At 43.0% G+C, this 19137-nt stretch overlaps 1 protein-coding gene across 1 annotated transcript; it reads right to left on the bottom strand.

The window, feature by feature from the left end:
* Positions 1 to 1967: 1967 nt before the first annotated feature.
* Positions 1968 to 2723, bottom strand: LOC143294584 (uncharacterized). Its single transcript, XM_076605959.1, has one exon. The coding sequence runs from the start codon at positions 2721 to 2723 to the stop codon at positions 1968 to 1970; it is 756 nt and encodes a 251-aa protein (XP_076462074.1).
* Positions 2724 to 19137: the final 16414 nt, after the last annotated feature.

Genomic DNA, 19137 nt, shown 5'->3' with positions numbered 1-19137 from the left:
ACCGATTCATTTTTGCTTTGGTTTTTAGCACGTTTGCATCTGCTTGAATGTAGATAATATAAATATATTTCTTAAAAAAAAAAAAAATATATATATATATATCAAAACATAAAACACATATTCAGCTCTGTCTCTCTTCTAACATCTGTCTATACATACATACATGAATACATACATACATAATTTCATATAGATCTATCAGTATGTAAATCTAAATCTATCTATATGTACATAATCATATATATAATTCATATATATACGAACGCTTCATGTTGCCCGAGCAGACCGTTGTATTGTGCTCTATCTCTCTCTCTAAGTCTCTGTCTCTCTCTCTCGGGAGTTTTACATGGCTGTTAAAAGCATCTACGATTCTGTACTTGTATGTGTTCGTGACAAAGGTATTTATTCAGACTTTTTTCAGTGTCCAAGAGGGGTTAAACAAGGTTGTATGCCAAGCACACAGCTGTTTTCCTTTTTCATCAGTGAATTGGCAGTAGAGTTATCAAAGAAGGGGAGACATGGAATACAAATGATACCTGGCGCAACAGATTTGCTCTTAATGCTATTTGCTGATGATGTTGTTCTCTCGTCTGACACACCCATAGGGTTACAAAATCAATTAAATACCCTTAAGCAAGAAACAGACAGACTACAACAAACAGTGAATCTCGTTAAGACCAATATTATAGTTTTCCGCAATGGAGGTCATCTTTCGACTCGTGAAAAATGGTGCTGTGGTGATAGGGAAATAAAAGTAACCAATACATATAAATATTTAGGAATGTTATTCACAACAAAATTGAGTTTGACATCTGCGTGGGATGAAGCAAACAGCAAAGGGAACAAAGGTGTAATCCAAATTATAAAATCACTCAGGAGACTGCGTTCGACTGACGCTTTCCTTTCGTTTGGGCGGGGCAAAGGCAGCTCATGAATAATGAATGCGTGCCGCGGCGCAGGCTGCCTGGCTTCAGCAATTTCTGCAAGTGGTTTATCTCTCTTTTCTAATCTCCGGTGATACCCAATTCTTCCTTTCTGCCTTAACCCAGTAACGTCACAGAATGACTCCCCATCCACAGAAGTACTCCCGGGAGAATTCCTGTGCTTCTTTCCTGGGTACAAAAACAAAACGTCTCCCCGTGTTAAAATTAGCATCATCCCCACCTTCATGAAAGAAAGTTGATACAGGTGCTTTTTTGTTGTTGTTTTTGTTTTGTTTGTTTGTATTTTTGAGTGTTTTTTTAACGTGGGAGTCAGTTTGAATCAAGACATAATCCACTCTCCATCCGTAACAGAACAACCCCCAGAAGTAAACCTGAATTGTTGCAGGTACTTTGTGTGCCTTATATTTCAGATAAAACGGTTTAGAGTGTATCACTTTCTGAGATATGAAAAATTCTTCTTCTTCTTCTTCCGCGTTCCCTGGCCACAATAGATTTTCAGTCCGGTCAGGACAGCGAAGTCCGCGGTCCGTCTCAGGGACACCGCCGGTCCCCACAGTTTCTCCTGGAGCTCCACCGGGCTGGGCCATGCCTGGTGTCTCAGAGTGTCGAAGGTGGGGCAGGACTGCAGGATATGGGAGGGGGTCTGTGGGCCTGTGCCACAAGGGCACTGGTCAGTATTTGATGCCTTCAGATGGTAGAGATGGGAGAGGAGCTGACAGTGTCCCGTTCACAGTCTGAAGATTGTGACCTGTGCATGTGCCGCTCTGTCCAGCTCATGGATGCCGTCTTTTTCGTCTTCCGGCCCGATGTCCAGACGTTGGCGTCATGCTTTCCTGAAGCTGTCTCTCAACATCGTTTATGCCTCGCTGTAGGACACTGGGTGGGCTGGCTGCTCTAATTTGCTGCCTGCCTTGGATAGGCGGTCCGCCTCTTCATTGCCTCCTATGCCACAGTGGGAGGGGATCCACTGCAGCACCATAGTAGTTCTCTCTTTGAGGAGATTCAGTTCTTGCCTGATGTCTCTTAAGATCTGCTCTCCTCCTGGCGCCTGGAGACTTGCAGGATAGACTTGCAGTCAGTAAGGAACACTGTGTTGGTGGGTAGTGTGTCTTCCTGGCTGAGAGTCTGGGCTGTGAGTAGCAGAGCACAGGCCTCAGCATGAAAGTTGGTGGACAGGGTGCCTGTAGCCACTGACTTGCTGATGGATTTACCGTCAGGGAATCTAATATACACCCCACTTCCTCCGTTCTTCACTGCCTCTTCAGCAGATCCATCTGTGTATGCTCTTGCACAGGTATCGGGAGGGTATTTGGTGTTTAGTGCTTCCAGAGTCAGCGACTTTAGTTCAGTTATGTGGCACTCCTTGCTCTCGACACCTGGGATGTTGAGCATGATGGCTGGGGTGTCTGCCTGCCAGTCCTCATAGTCTTGGAGGGATTCGGTTGGCTGATTGGTTGCCGACAGAGGATGGTGGTGTTTCCTCTCAAGAGCCTTGATGAGGTGGTTTGGGCTCTGTCGCTTCAGTCGATTCTTTGTGGGGGCTTTCAGTTTGGGGAGAAAGGGATGTAAAGGGAGTCTCTTCAGTTTTTCATTTTGCCTCAGGAGTTTTTCTAGTCTCCTTCCTTCTAGTGAAAGGAGTCCTGTTGTTTTCTCCATTGCTGACGCTGGAGTGGTTTTCATGCCGCCTGTGACGAGTCTGAAGCTAGCATTGTGTGTCTTGGTCAGGCTGTGGAGGTTGGTCCTAGCAGCAGTTGACCAGGAATTGGCGGCATGTTCCATGTGGGGTCTGACTGTTGCGGTATACACTGTATTTAGTATCTTTGTGTTGCCCCCCCCCCCTCCTCCACCCGCCCCCAACCCCCATTTTGTTCCTGCCAGCTTCTTCATTAGTGCCATTTTCCTGAGGCTTCTGCTGTGCATGGAGCTATGATAAATGAATGGCCGAATGAGTGAAAGAAAGAAAGAAAGAATGAATGTATAATTTCTAGCAGTGGGGATATAAACACACTGACCGACCTACATACCTGCCGTTCTCTCTCTCTCTCTCTCTCTCTCTCTCTCACACACACACACACACACACATGTATATGAATATGCGCAGAGTAAATCTGAGTAGAATAACATTGTTGGTGATCTTAAAGAAAGAGATAGAAAGATGGAGAGGGAGAGAGACAGATAGAAAGAGAGAGAAAAGGAAGAGACAAAGACAGAGACAGAAAAACATAGAGAGAGAGAGGAGAGAGAGAGTAGAAGCTTACACAGAAGACAGCTGTTAAAGGTAAATAATTAACAGCTCCAGGTGTACAACATGGTCACCGGCACATGATTCATACCCATCTGGAAAACAAATCTCAACTGTGCGTTGTTTTGTTTTCATGAATCAAATTATCATTACATAATCATACGCGTTATTATCACGATGGTTTATTATACTTTACACATTCGTTCTAAGATATGTCACTATCATTTACAGTGGATCTTAGTGAATCCTACTGAACTCTCAAAAGGATGTAATTATTGACATATTGGTATATAAATCTCTGACGTCGCTATCACTCCCTGGTGTCAGCTCAAAGTCGTGTTGAAGAAAAATAACGAACATTGTACAAGGGGATATAACTCCGTGCTTCCGGTGCCTTGTGCTATGGTGGAGACGATGATGAAAATGATTGATCGTCATCTTAAATATTTAAGTTTGTGTTTACACAATGCATACGTCACTAAAAATAAATGGTTTACACAACACACACATACACACAAAATACACACCATGCGCATACGTACACACTGCACTTGAAAGAAATAGCACACAGACATATATATATATATATATATATATATATATATATATATATACGCACACCCACATATATGAGAGGGACAGAGACAGAGAGACAGTGGGAGAGAGTCATAGGTCAGGTTCAACTATTTATGGTGTGTGTTGTGATATGTCCAATATGATTTGCGATCATGGCCTTTGTCTCGCAATAGAAGTGTTTGACCTCACAGAAGACATAGCGTGCATTGAGAAAGAGATTGACAGGGAGAAGAGAAAGAGAGAGAGAGAGAGAGGGGGCGTAGAGAGAAAGATTCAGAGACAGAGTTAGATAAATAGATACCTAGATAGGATACATGGACAGACATAGACAGATAGATAAATAGATACCTAGACAGGATACATGGATAGACACACGGATACATACATATATTTAAACAAACAGACAAACAAGCACACAAGCAAAGGCTTCGCATGTTCGAAGCACGCGTCCATGTTAAGACAGGAGTTTATGGTCGAAAGCACCGCAGGGCTGTTTTTGCCATCGCACTTTCCTGGCCACCACCACCACCGCCACCACCATAAATCTATCTGCTGTATGGACCTAGAGCCAGCACCTTCCTGAGCACCAAAGCTGCAAACCCCTCAATAAACTTTATCGTGTGCCGGGAAGGCCACTGGCTAAACAAACTGATGGGAGTTGAGGGAGACCCAAGAGAGAGGGGGAGCGAGAGACAGAGAGACAGAGACAGGCCGACACTGGCAGAGACAGAATAACCATATAAGTCTATAAAAAAAAAAAAGTACTTCCCCACTCTCACCAAAAATAGCTTCAAATTTCCTCCTTCATCCTACATCACGTGAAATTCTTAATCTTTTTCTTCGTTTTCTTTACAGTCACTGGTGTCTGAGGCATCACGCTTGGGGAAAAAACAAACAAACAAACAAAAAACCACACACACAACAACAACAACAACAACAAGAAAAACATTATATTTTGAGCGAAAGAGAGTGCAGGGTAGGATAGGGCAAAAAGATATTTTAAAAAATCACTACCTCTCCAAAGTTACCCCCATCTCCAAACTTACCCCCATCCTCAATTCATTACAAAGGACTACAGGTGGATCAGTTATTGTTGTGAGCCATTCATTGTCAGAAAAAAAAAATATATGGCGTTGCACCATCAAAAGACATGAAAACAAAATGTTAGTATGTCGCTAACACTACTTCCATTATCAAAATCTTTTTTTTTAATCCAAAACCGCACAAGTTATTTGTTCATTACCAGCATGATTAAAGAAAATTAAAGAAAATCAACACTAGGGGAAACAAAGAGATAATAATTATCTACATAATATATAATTGCAATGATACGAAGAACCAGCCAGAATCCCCTCAACGGAGGAATCATGAGAAGGAAACAGGGATGGACTGAACACATACCCCACACAACACTGTAGGGTACCCTCAGCGGGTAAAGGAAAAGTGGGCAGAACAAGAAGAAAGCAGACACGGAGAAGATGCACGGGGGACGAGGTGAAGGCAGCTGGATGGACATGGGCCCACAACGGAGACCGCTGGAGGAATGTTGCTCCTTAAGGAACCCTGAGGAACATGTCAAACAACAAACATGGGGTACAAGGCAGTAGGATGAGGGGAAAAAAAACAGGACATAATTATGTACAATATAATTGTTTTGGATATGATAGGTTTAGCATGACAGGTGTGTTTGTTTGCGTGTTAACAAGAAAGAGAGAGGGATAACGAGACAGATAGACAGACAGAGAAAGGCAGGCACAAGAGACAAAGAGACAGACAGGAGAGAGACTAATACTGAGAAAAAAGGCAAGCGACAAACAATGATTATGCTGACGCACAATCAGCGACAACCCGTTGTTCGTATCACTGCCGGCAGCATTCGTTCCTCTCTGGTCCTTTCTCTCCCACATAGACATGAAACAGACTGTTTGCGGGCTGACTCCAAATAATCACCTCGCGCGCGGCTCCGCCACTGAGACTCTTTTAATTCCTTTTCAGCCGTTAGCGATACTTACTGATTCATTTGGTAGGCGGCTGGAAGCAGGCTTTGCACTGCATTAACCATGAGCATGGGAGTGTTTTCGACACACAGGCCCCATGGAGTTAAACACAAGCCATGATTAAGTTGATTTGTGTATAGAACCAACCATGCATCGCTTTTCACAACGGACCCTATGCCACCACACACACAAGAATAGCTTGGGCTTAAAACCTGAGCCCAGTTTCGCCATTCACCGTGTCCTCTCAGTTATCAAACACCACTCTGAAAAGCTATTCTCATGAAATTTTCAAGGCGGATTTTCATAATCCCAAACAGCTCGGCTCTCTACAAAGCTCTGTGGAAGTCTTTCAGCTTTCCCTTCTGGCTTTTTGGTGTTAACTCTTTCGCGCTTCTGTTGGGCGACGTTTCAGAACTATGTTTATCCACGCATGGTAAAGCCGATTAACATCTTGTGGCCGCCGTTCAATGATGTTATGCGGGGAAAGGTAACTCATTTATTTACAGAGTGAGAGGGTGAACAGACGGAATGTGTGTCGGTAAGTGTGTCTATAGAAGGCTGTTCTCCGTGTGGTGATGTGGAAGACACATGACCTGTGGCCACAGTCGTGTTGTTTGCGTGTTGCTAAGCGGTTCCTTTTGGGTTAATCCCCGTGGTAGTTTTGCCTGGGGAGTTCTACTTTTGTTAGGATGTTGGGGGCTGGAGCAGAAATAATGTTGCCTTGTGTGTGTACGCTTTACAACTAATGGGACTTAATTCGATTCCATTTATCAGCTATGTATGATATAGATCCCAGCTGGTGAAGATCTCCACCTGTTTCGTGGCTTTATGCAAGAGTGGATGCTGACCGCGACTCTTGTCCAGTGTGCCTTGGCCATCGTGGAACATGAAACATGAACGAAAATGGACAGAGACTATTGTTATTATCATATGTTGCATCCACTGCCTCTGTGTTATCAATTCATACTTCACCTTCAAACTACAACACGCAATGTCATGGGTGCATCCAATGTTGAAACGCTACCACCAACTTTGTTTTAGGAAGTGTACAGCTCACCCACAGTTTTGTATATACGTATGATAGTGAGTCGTGTCCGACTATCATCAGAACAACAGAGGAGGCAAATGATGTCCCAGCTTGAATTTGATTACAGTGGAGAGTGTCTTGCCCAAGTTACATCCCCAGCCTCTCGGCCAAGAGGGCTTTAGAACAGTCGGCGTTGGGATCAGCCGCAGTTTCCGCAACGTCGTTACCAGTGCACATTGCTCTCTAGTTCCAAGCAAAGTCGTAATGAAGTTAAACAGACTGAACAAATCCGAACCGAAAGGGCTGACACGCATCAAAGTAGGAAACACCGAACGTGTTGAAATGACTCAGGAATTCAATTCAGGCCGTGTGCACATCTCCACAGTTTTGCCTCAGATTATCCAGAAAGAAAATGGCAGACTTTTGCGTTTCGCCTTCTGAGACGCCACGACTGACTGATTTTGCAAGAACAAAAAGAAGAATGCAGACTGCGTGGTAGAAAACCAACCTTGCTGAAATGGAACCAGTGACTGCTGCAAACAGAGATGCATGTCCTTCTCTGCTGCTTGCAGGACCCCAGCAGAAGAAATTCGGGTGCACTGCTAGTGTCGCCAAGGCCAAGGTCTAAATGAGCGACCCGAACTGACCTGTCATTACTGGCTGAAACTGTTCAAACATGTAGTAATCCTTTGATCGTGGGAATGTTCCTAACAATTACTAGCTGAAACTATTCAAATATCCAACAATCCTGGGATTTTCTTAACAATTACTGGCTGAAACTCTGCCTCATATCCTGGCAACGTTCAAGGAATACTAGATGGAATCCCCCCAAAAAAGATCTATAAATATAGAAGATAACTTCACAAACGATTAAAACTGGCGAAGTCACAAATAAGAAATAATTAAGTATTCTTGTACTCTGTTCGATGGAAAACTTTGTATCGAAGGAAGCCCTTGGCAAGATACCATGTCTGTCCTCATGCCTGAAGTCAACGAAGAACATTTGTGCCTTTTCCTCGTCTCTTTTAAAGAATAATTTGTTTCACGGATCTCTCTAGCGATAATTCTCATCACTCCTGAATGAAAGTGTTCCAAAGTATTTCATAGCCCGTTGTGTAAACTATTCCACATTATGTCTGCATAGTCGAATACTGCAAGGCAGGAAATTGGTCAAGGTATCGAATCAACCTATACTAACAGGATTACAAACAAGAAATAAGAACAATACCGTAAGAAGCGATGCTTTTAATATGCACGACCCATGTGTTTTTGATGAGCAAGGTCAGGCACTTGAGTCTACCAAATATCAGTATATACATCTGATATCATCCACGAAAAAAAAAAAAAAAAGTTCGGGTTTATTTCTCGCCATTGAATTAAGTTTCCAGATCTCACAAGTTTATTTTCAAGACCTAAATCTAGATTTTTGCCTGCACATTAATTTTGTAAATCTCTTGAGAGCCAAGAATACACTCCGAGTCAACGGTAGAGTTTCACAATTGAAATCATTTATTGATTACAATGCCATTATAATTCGTAATGAACAAGAGTCTTAGTACAGAACCTTGATGAACACCATTTCTCGTTGTGTTTGAATAAGATGTTTTCAAAGCATATTTATATCTACATTTTGGGTTCGATTTGACAAGCGTTAAACCAGTCTGATGAAAACTCTCGCACTCAAAATAAAGTCCCCTGTGCCATCCACGAGCAAAATAATGTCATTTTATAATCAAGCGTGTATCCTGAATATCTATTTATCTGTGTATGTATGTATGTATGTTTGTATGTATGTATCTGTCTATCTATTTTGCAAGTTTCATCATTCAACGAATTTCAGATGCAGTAGACAAGCAGCCAAGGAACGAGCAGGCACGCTTCCGGAAAGGAAGAGGATTTGCTGACTAGATATTTGCCCTGCGTAAAATCAATCTGACTGTACGGAATGACAGAGACAACTCTACTTCGGTACTTGGAAAGCCCGTGGCCCACAATCCGTTCTTATGGCAATCCCACAACAGATCACCCTTCTCACCGAGATCTTTTACACAACTTCACATGCAGAGTAGAAAACAGCGGACAAAGTTTCCAGGTGAAGACGGGAGTGAGGCAAGGATGCTTAATGCCAGCACTACTCTTCATCATGGCCACAGACTGGGTGATGCCAAGAACAACCGAAGACCCACTGAGAAGTGTCAGATGGACTCTCCTCTAAACGCTGCAGGATCTTGATGTTGCAGACGACCTGGCACGCAGGCCTCCCACACTCATCATCATCATCATCACACGCAAGAGAAGACAACCCGTCTCAGCACTTCCGCACAGCAAACAGGTCTGAAGATCAGCCAGAAGATAATAGAGTTGATGACACAGAACATTCCAAAGCCTTCGCCAACGCCAGTAAACGGAGCAGTTCTACCTACAAGTGAAGAATGTGTGTACCTGGGCAGTGCTGTCAGACACGATGGCGTAGCAGGCAGCAATTTCAAGAGCCGCCTCAGCAAGCCAGAGTAGCCTACAGAATGCTGAACAAACGTGTGGAGACCCCACACCCCTAATACAGCTCCAGCACCAAGTTGAACATGTACCAGAGTTGTGCATTTTCCGCAGTGCTCTGTGGCTCAGAATACTGGAAGATGACTGAGAGCAATCTAACGAAATTGTTAACCTTCAACACGAAAAATCTCAAAAGGATCCTGCGTAAAATACTGGCTCAGCACCATATCCAGTCAACAGCTACTCGTCCAGTGCAGTCAAGAGAACATGGAGACAATCATCATGAGAAGGCGGTACGGTATACATGGTCTGTTCATGTCCTGTGAAGAGGGTAAGGTAACAGCACCTGGACAGCCCTTCACAGGGCGCCAGAAGGTAGACGCCAGAGAGGAAGGCCAAAGAACACATGGCGTAGAACAGTCGAAGAACTCAAAACCCTGAAGAACACCTGAGCTATCGTTCAGAGGCTGGCCCAAAACAGACAAGTGTGGCGGTTCTTCGTTACTGCCCTACATGTCAAATGACATAATGGGAAATAAGTAAGTAAGTAAGTAAGTAAGTAAGTAAGTAACTCTCTCTCTCTCTCTCTCTCTCTCTCTCTCTCTCTCTTCACCATGAGTTTGATGTTTGTACGGCGACAATGTTGTTGATCCCAACCTACCACGGTCAGCTGACCGTTACTCAGTCAAGCGCACAACGAAACACGGTGACTTCCCCACCCCCTAAACACACACATACACACACTCTCTAAAACGGCAGCCCCTAACTATCCTTGCTTCAGTACATATATACACTGGGCAGCAAGAGAAACGCATGGTTGAATGAAGAGGCCAACAACACTGAGCTGGCCTAATCCGCTTACACGGTAGGTAGCAAGCTTAGTGTCGCTACTTTTCTCTCTCTGTGTGCTTTGTGTGTGTGTGTGTGTGTGCTTTGTGTGTGTGTGTGTGTGTGTGTGTGTGTGTGTTTACTGACTGTTTTGGTCTGGACTAATCTTTCTCTTCATGCCTCACACATCACTGATATAATTATTGCCCTTTGCTTTCAACACTCAAAATATGAACTCGCGCTCTCTAACACGTCACGCAAGAGCATGAATGACCACTTTCGCGCTGGTACACACATGTACTCACCCATCTACCCACCACCCCCCTCCCCCCACTCTCCAGACCTCTGCACACAGTGCAGAAACCAGAGTTGAGAGAGAGAGAGACAGACAGACAGACAGACAGACAGACAGAGGCATTTCTTTCTTTGTTACTTATAACTAAGCCGTATCAGGGCTGAAAAAAAAACCCACTGAAAATATCGATCCCGTAGAATGTAAACAAAGAGACGACACCTGGAAAAGAAAAGTGGGCACAAGTACAACCATGTTGATGCAAAAAACAAACAAACAAACAAAAAAAACCCCACCCAGAACATGTCTCTGTCGTTAACCATTTCATCAATTTTCGAAAGGGATAAAAACAACAAAAACAACAACAACAAATACACCCAAAACAGCAAACAAACAAAACAAAAAACATGAAGGAATACACAACTCGCAATACCTTACATCAAAACTGGCACACAATACGAAAGTTGACAGCGGGCACCTCACACTTCTCAGGCCCAGAAAGATGATAAAAATGGCTAGTTAGCAAGTCCGGAAAAACAGAAAATGACCACCACCAAAAAGAAAAAAAAGAGGAAAATTACAGCTGAAGGTATAAATCAGAGAAGGAAAAGACGACAGAGGGGAAAGGAAACAGCCAGAAAGAAAGAGAGCGATAGAGAAGAGGGAGTTTCTAGCACAGGATATTCTAGAAGCTTCTTTTTCTTCTTCTTCTGCGTTCCCCGTGATCATGGTCTCAGACTTGCAGTCCTATGCTGGAAATGAAGGTGATGGTTTTGATGAGGTCTTCTTTGGTGCCCCAGAGCTTTTCTGCTAGTGTGGCTCCATAGGGCCACTGCTGCGTCCGTGCATCTTGATACAGGGGGCAGGACTGCAAGATGTGCTCCGGGGTTTGTGGGCCTGTCTTACACGGGCAGTCAGGAGTGTGTGACAGATTATATTCTAGAAACAAACTGGTGGAGTTAGAGACTTGCTGGCTGGTGCCTGTAAGGTCACGTGGTTCAGGGCTGTGGTCAGACTCCACAGAAAGCGGTGTTTCCAGTGGTTGGGTCCTGAATGTCGAGATGATGGGGGGTGGGTGGGTGGGCTGAGGGGGGGAGGCTTTTTTTTAATTGGAAGCTCCCAGCATCCTCACGGAAAGAGAGAGAGAGAGAGAGAGAACACTGAACACTGAATGGTTTAATGAATAGGCCACTGGCCCATGTCATTGAGGGTGGTTACAAATTCATAGTCACATCAGATGAATGATTCCCTGCAAGGTCACGCAAGTTATGATCAAAAACCATATTACATAATTTGAACTTGTGCACATAGTTATCCAAACTCGTGTACATGTACACATATGCACAGCTATGCACATACATACATGCACATTTAAATATACACACACCTATGCACTCGCGCACATACACGCACTCTCTCTCTCTCTCTCTCTCTCTCTCTCTCTCTCTCATGTAAGTATTGATGACATACTTAACTATCAATCCAACAGATACATACGACGGACTTTCAGAGCTTTCTCAAGGAACAGAGCAAGGCGGATGACCAACGTTTTACATTCTGATGCAAATAGCATTGTCAGCTTAAACTGTGATGGAGAGAGAGAGAGAGAGAGAGAGCAGACACACAAGGAGAAAGATGGAGAGGAGGGAGAGGAGAAGTTGTTGCTGGGATAGGAAGAAAACAGAAAACTTGCATTTGAAAGCTCAAGTCCTCAAATTATGACAGGCGCAGATTGTCGATACATTTCTCCTCTTCTCACGAAATAGACAAACACGATGTATAAAGACACTGTGTACAAGATCTTCCTTAAATATCATGGCAGATCTGAAGCTTTCGGAAACCACCTGGAAACTTTAAAACTACAGGCCCAAAAAGAGAAAGACATGCTTGTCGAAAAATTCGTACTTGTCTTTCTTTCGTTTACATGATATTAATTTCTGTTTGCAGTTCTGTTGGGGTGTCATAATCGTGGCTGCCTTTTAAATAATTCCTGCATTATATGTAAATCACACACACACACACACACACACACACACACACACACACACACACACACACACACAGCTAGTCATTCGGATGAGAAGATAAACCGAGGTCCCGTGTGAAGCATGCACTTAGCGCACGTAAAAGAACCCACGACAACAAAAGGGTTGTTCCTGGCAAAATTCTGTAGAAAGATCCACTTTGATAGGAAAAACAAATAAAACTGCACACAGGAAAAAAATACAAAAAAAAGAAAAGAAAAAAAAAGGTGGCGCTGTAGTATAGCGACGCTCTCTCCCTGGGAAGAGCAGCCCGAATTTCACACAGAGTTTCACACAGAGAAATCTGTTGTGATAAAAAGAAATACAAACTAACTGAATGCAGCGCAACTTTTTACACTTGCAGTGGATATCAATTTTGTTGCGACTTCGCTAAACTCCCACAGCTCCTCTCCTCAGCCTCGACGGCCTTCAAGCCGCAAGGCGGTATGACTCCAATAATTTGATACTCGGACAAACGACATCAGGGCCAGGTAAAGCCATCACACTGCCGCTTCTCGTCCCCCACTCTTTAAAAGACCATTCTTTAAATGTGTGTGTGTGTAAACCTATTAGGGCTGCGTGTTTTCCATGTTTTTTCAGCGCGGAAACCAGTAACAAATTTCCTCTCCTGGGCTTCGGGAATGGTATTCCAGGGCGTTGCTTATTTGCTTACATCTGCCTGAAGCACTAACCTCCCCCCAGTTCTCTGCTCACCCCTCTCCGTCCTACAATCATATTTTCCTAGTCATACCCCATTTAGGCCCACTACAAACACGATGGGGAAGTGAAAATGATACAAAGCATTTTTGACATCTGTGTAACCAAGCTGGTAAACGGCTCAGTCTATTGCTCGGTGTAAATTCCCAAACCAAAAGTTTACCCTTGTTTTTCTTTCTCTCTCTCACTCGATCCCTCGGGTTCTGTGTAGTCTTGCATTAGCCGTAATCGTTTCAGCAAGGTCGCTACAGCTCCGCCATGTGAAAAATAGATCGCGGTGTTGATCTACAAGAAAGTTGATGCTCGCTGCGCATCGGAGACGAGAAACAACGGAGAGGGTTTATCCCGTTTGCACGTGGAAAAACAAATTTGTGGGCTCGCCCCATTTTATAGACGTCAGTTTGATGAGAGTTGTGAAATCATTAATGTCGGGATCGCTTGGGGCGGGTGTGGGTTGCTGGGTACGATCGACTGCGCATGCTTCCAAGCAGAAAAGCGGACTTGAATGACGTTCACCCAGTTCAGTCTCAACACCGAAGTTTGCCCAAACGAAACCGCGTTTCAGGGTGGGCTTCGGCTGGAATGTTGCGCGCGCGCTTTCTCTCCCTCCACTCCTCCCCCTCCTCTCTTTCTCTCCATACCTATTATGCAAGAAGGCAAAGCAGACGTTGCTAAGAATGACTTCATGCTGATATGAAAAAGTATCTGCAACAATACTGTTTATTTTCGTCCTGAAAGGTAACATCACATGACTTTATGCAAAATATACAGGAAAAAGGTGCTTCTGTGCATTTTTCAATAGCACCGGGTGATCATTTTTCTCTATCTGTTTGATCTTTTTTTTTTCTTTTATCCTGGTGCCATAACAGTTTCAACGTCAGACATATCAATGAACGGACAAGATATTCCTACAACTTCTTTGACAATAAAAATCAAGTACCTCTGGAAGTGTCCCCTATCCCTGGTCAGACATTATTTTCTCACGCATTCCAGCAGGCTTTCGGCATTACAGAAACAGTCATCATCCCCTCTGCTGATGTTTTTTGCTTCAACTTCTTCATCTTCTTTTCGTTCGCTGTCATGCAGTCAATGCACATCAATCAGTCAAATACATACAGTTATTCAATAAGATTAAGGCAGATCCATACATTATCAAACAGGATAAAACTGAACGCTTTTATAACTAAGTTCAGCAAAGATGTTAGGTGCATATGTGGAGAACATATATCTAGCAACCATATAATATTCGAATGTCAAAATCTAAAATGTTTTTTTTTTTTTTACCAGACTTCACCAAAAGTTCTTTTGAATATGTTATCAACAATTCCAATATGTTATTTGCTGTTGCAGAAGGTTTGCTGCGTAGTACAATAGGACATTTGTTATAGTTGTTTGATGTTGGCGTTTATAACGTTTCCATTTTCCCTAGCGTTGTCTTTCCCTATTCACCCTCCACACATACACACACTTTTACCCCCTCCCCCCTCCCACAACCCCTACCCCCGCGGTTGTTTTTTTTTTCTTCCCCCGTCTAATATCACTTCAAGTGGAAAGACGTTAAACTGAAGACGAACGAGTTGTCTTCTCCGGTTCCTGTCTGTTGCCGTACAGCGTGGTCCTCAAGGGGTTGCAGATGGCTGACCTTTCCACCTGTCGTTCTTCAGGACGGACATGGTCAGATCTCTGGTCTTCTTGACCGCAGGGGCAGGTTGGAGAGTGCGCCACTCACGTGAACGTCTTGTCCATGTGAGTGTTGGTTCTTTTGCGTTGACTTGATGATTCTTCGCAAATGACCCCGTGTTTGTAAAGCGCTCAGAACTTGGTCTCCGACTGAGGATAGGCGCTATAAGTATCAATATCAATCAATCATCAGGCAGTATACAATACCATTTCCACAGTGTTCAGTATTCACACACACACACACACACACACACACACACACACACACACACACACACACACACACTGGTAGACGGAGAGAGAAACAGGGTGGACTACCAGATTGGTACACTTGTGAAGTGCCGTTCCTTCTCCACCCCATTCACATACTTTACATACTTACACCATAACATAAATAACTACGACTCAGTTGTGTGCTTTTCTTTTTTCTCATGTTTAATTCCCTTCTTATTTTCTTCTGGACCACAGGCGGACTGGAGAGTACGACGAGAGAGTGCCAACCTGTCGAGGTGTTTGTGTGAGTCCATGTCGGAGCCATACGTTACGCTAACAAACTATCCAGGCAGAAAGGGCAGCTGTTCCAACCTTGGCCTTATCCTCTGGCGGTCATCTGGGGTCCAGCCGGATAGGACTTCGTGGCCCTGGATTCACTGGGCCGTGTGATGTTTGTGCCAGAGGGGTAAACTTAAGGCACCCAAAGCCGGGATTAGTGTACAGAGGGGACTGGTGGGCTGGAGCGTGACGGTTATTGCGAGAAAAAAAAAAAAAAAAAAAAAAAAAAAGGAAAGGAGTTGGTGGTGGTTGTGTCACAGTGGTTATGACGATGTGTTCAGTGATTTATACTTTCTCTTTCTCTATGCTGACACTCTGTTTTTCTGTCTGTGCCTTGTCTCTCTGGCGTTGCTGGTAAATTTTGTTGTTCAGCTTCAAAGTCTGTGCAGCTGACAACTTGGCATTAAAAAAAAAAAAAATCAGATTCCCTCTTTGTCTGTCTTCCAGCCTATGTATGTTGGACTGACCTCCTCAACCCTTCCTCTAGGTCTCTCTGAATGTGCGCGCGCGCACACACACACACACACACACACACACACACACACACACACACACACACACACACACACACACACACACACACACACACATATATATATATATATATATATATATATATATATATATACATAATATAATGTAATATTATAGTGCGTCAATATTATATATATATAAATATATATAATATTGACGCACTATAATATTACATTATATTATGTATATATTATACATATATATATATATATATATATATATATATTATTATTATATTATATTATATATATATAACTTTACGTAGAAGAAGACGTCATGTAAGGTCAGAAAGATGACGTAAAAATAGCATTACGTCATCTGTTATCAGTGTAGTCTGTGACCAAGCTGCCGGGTGGCAGCGAAAATTCAGATTTTTGTTGTTGTAGTTGTTGTTTAACATAATAGGTGTTGTTTTTATTATATATATATATATATATATATATATATATATATATATATATATATATAAAATAGTGTGTGTGTGTGTGTGTGTGTGTGTGTGTGTGTGTGTGTTGACAAGCTCGCCGAAGACGCAAAACTAACTTGAGAAAGCCGTCATGGCCTACCCGGATTAGAACACCCCACATTGGGCCCACCCCAGTTGGCAAGCCAATGGCTAGGCCAAACAGTTATTGTAGACCATCTGCTTTTCCTCTGCGCCACTTGGCGGGGGTGAAATCGGGTGGACAGCAAAGACCATCAAGCCATTTGAATGTTTGTTACCGTTAATTCATACAGCGTATTATCTAGGTCAAGGCATGCAGAAGATTTCTTCTGCTAATCTTAGCTTTTGCTTGAAGCTTTGTCTGTTTTGTGTGTTGTTGTTTTCAAAAAGAAGCAAGACTTACAATAAAAATAAAAAAAATGAATAAATAAATAAATAATTATAATAACAATAACAAGGTTCTCACCTTGACTTTTGGTTTCTTTTACTGAACAAAAGCTGTGATGGTGATGTTTGAGAATCTGCTGTGCGCATCCATAATTAATAATTCCTCAGAAATAAGGAGAGAAAAAAAAAAGAAAAAAAAAAGAAGAAAAAGATTCGATAGAATCTTATGAACTGTTCCAGACAAAATAAAACAAAAGAACACGAAGCAAAACAACAACAATACTACTACTACTACTAATGATAATAATAATAATAATAATAATAACTTAATTCTGGCTTGCAACAAGTTCAAAGTCTGTTTCTTCATTATTATTTTCTTTTAGTGGCCTTCAGACAAAGCCAGTAGGAGGTCACACCATAAAACAAGCGAACAAATAAATATTGATTTTTTCTTCACGTAAAAAAAGGCTACACCCTTGATTTTGTTGGCCAATGGTAACCTCACATTTAATCAATGATATGGGAGAAAACACATCAACTCAGGAAAATGGATCTTTTAAAAAAAAAAATTATATTTTTTATACTCTGTAAATAATTTCAATTCCATGTTTTACCTCATGAATCAATTGTAAAGACAAGTTAATTTGTTTATCAATTTATTTATTTCTTATAAATTCAAAAGACACGAACCTCAAACTACGGCGGCTAGCATCATGACAGCTTTGTTTCAGTGGATATTGAATGTTCAATAACATGTTGTTTTTTGTTTCTTTATTCATTGGTTTTTCGGGGAAATGAGACATTGTTTGATGAAATGACGCCACAGAAACACGGCAACATCCGGGTTCAGTTTGTGTGGCGGTAATTCTGATCAACAGTCATCAAAAAGCGGTATTCAAACATCTCGTGTGTGTGGCGGTTTTTAGAATCCTGATTTGAACTTGGTTTCAAAATCATCGGAGACTGCAGACACACGCCAAAACATAAACACACACACACACACACACACACACACACACACACACACACACACTGAGACTGAGAGAGAGGGGGGAGGGGGAGAGGGAGGGAAACAGACCCGCACAGTACACTGTCATGCGCAAACTAATTGAAGTGACAAAAATCATCAAAGGAGGTATTGCTGGGCAAACAAAGCGGCAAAAGCAGTGACAAGTTGGTTTCCGGAGACTTGGGCCAACAGCCAGCGCCCCCTTGTGTACATTCCCCCGGGCTTAATTCTATGATTAGACGACCGTTTTGCAGCTTCTTGCCGCCCTCCCGTCCGCGCTCGACAAGGCGAGGTTATTTCCGAATTTATATTAAAAGGAAACCCCACAACCCGATGCGCCATCGCGCGTTGCCAATTAAAGAGACAAACTTATTACTTCGCCCCTCTCCTTTGTCAGCGACATTCTGTTAGCTGACGAGGTACCCATACCAGCGAAAACATTGAATGTCTGTTCGTGTCACAAGAAATAAAAAGAAAACCGTCAGACTGAGGAGAAAAGAAGGCTGGGCTGAGGAGGCCGGCATAAGATGGGAGGAGGGGGGTGGGGGGTGGGGAGGACCACGGCCAGGAAAACTGTGATGTTTCACCCCCGCCAGAGGAGAAAAGGAAGGAGGAGGAGAAGAAAAGAAGGAGGGGAGAGTCTTGGAGCATTGGTCTGCAAAAATTGCGGCGCGTTATTCTACGAAGCCCTTCCGGAGCAGCGGCGCGAAAGCTTTGGGGGCTCGTTTGATAGAAAACTCTCGACAGGACCAAGTTTGGCTGCTTTCTTAATTCGTTTTCTTCGATTATTTTCTAGGTTTTCCGTCAATCACGGTGCCGACACCGCCACGGCGTTTTCTGGGGGGAAGGAGGAGAATAACAAGGAGCAGATGAGGGAAAGGGGGCTGGGGGGGGCGGGGGGGGGGGGGGGGGGGGGGGGGGCTCGGAAGTTTTTTTTGGGGGGGAAGTACTACTGTCTTCGACATGAACCACACACACACACACACACACACACACACACACACACACACACAAGAAGTGTTAGCTTCTGCGGAAGAAACAGTGTTTCGTTATTGTTTTTTCTTTGTTATACGAGAACACCTAGATCAAGCAATCAGTGTCCCGGTGTTTGTTTTCTTTGTTTCTTCTCTTTCCATCTGTCCGTTTTCGCCTCCAACCCTTCCTCTCTTTTCTTTTCTGTTGGCTTAAAAATTCGCTTTGTTTTTTTCGTTTTTTGTGACTTTAATGTCCCTTTTTCTTCAAATTGCAGCTAGCAAGGAAGTGATTAAATAAGTAAATTAAATAGATAAGAAAACAAACACCATAAAGTAGTAAACACATTAACACACAATTACACACATGTACAACTGATTCGTTCGTAAACTACATTACCCCCCAAAAAAACAAC

The sequence above is a fragment of the Babylonia areolata genome, chromosome 20 (assembly GCF_041734735.1).
Source record: "Babylonia areolata isolate BAREFJ2019XMU chromosome 20, ASM4173473v1, whole genome shotgun sequence".
Classification (NCBI taxonomy): Eukaryota; Metazoa; Mollusca; class Gastropoda; order Neogastropoda; family Buccinidae; genus Babylonia; species Babylonia areolata.
Note: the sequence above shows the minus strand (reverse complement) of the source record. Positions and strands in the feature narration are given on the sequence as shown.

What these genes read in the sequence shown, in the direction of transcription:
- LOC143294584 (XM_076605959.1), bottom strand. Translation starts at nt 2,723, where the DNA reads ATGGAACATGCCGCCAATTCCTGGTCAACTGCTGCTAGGACCAACCTC.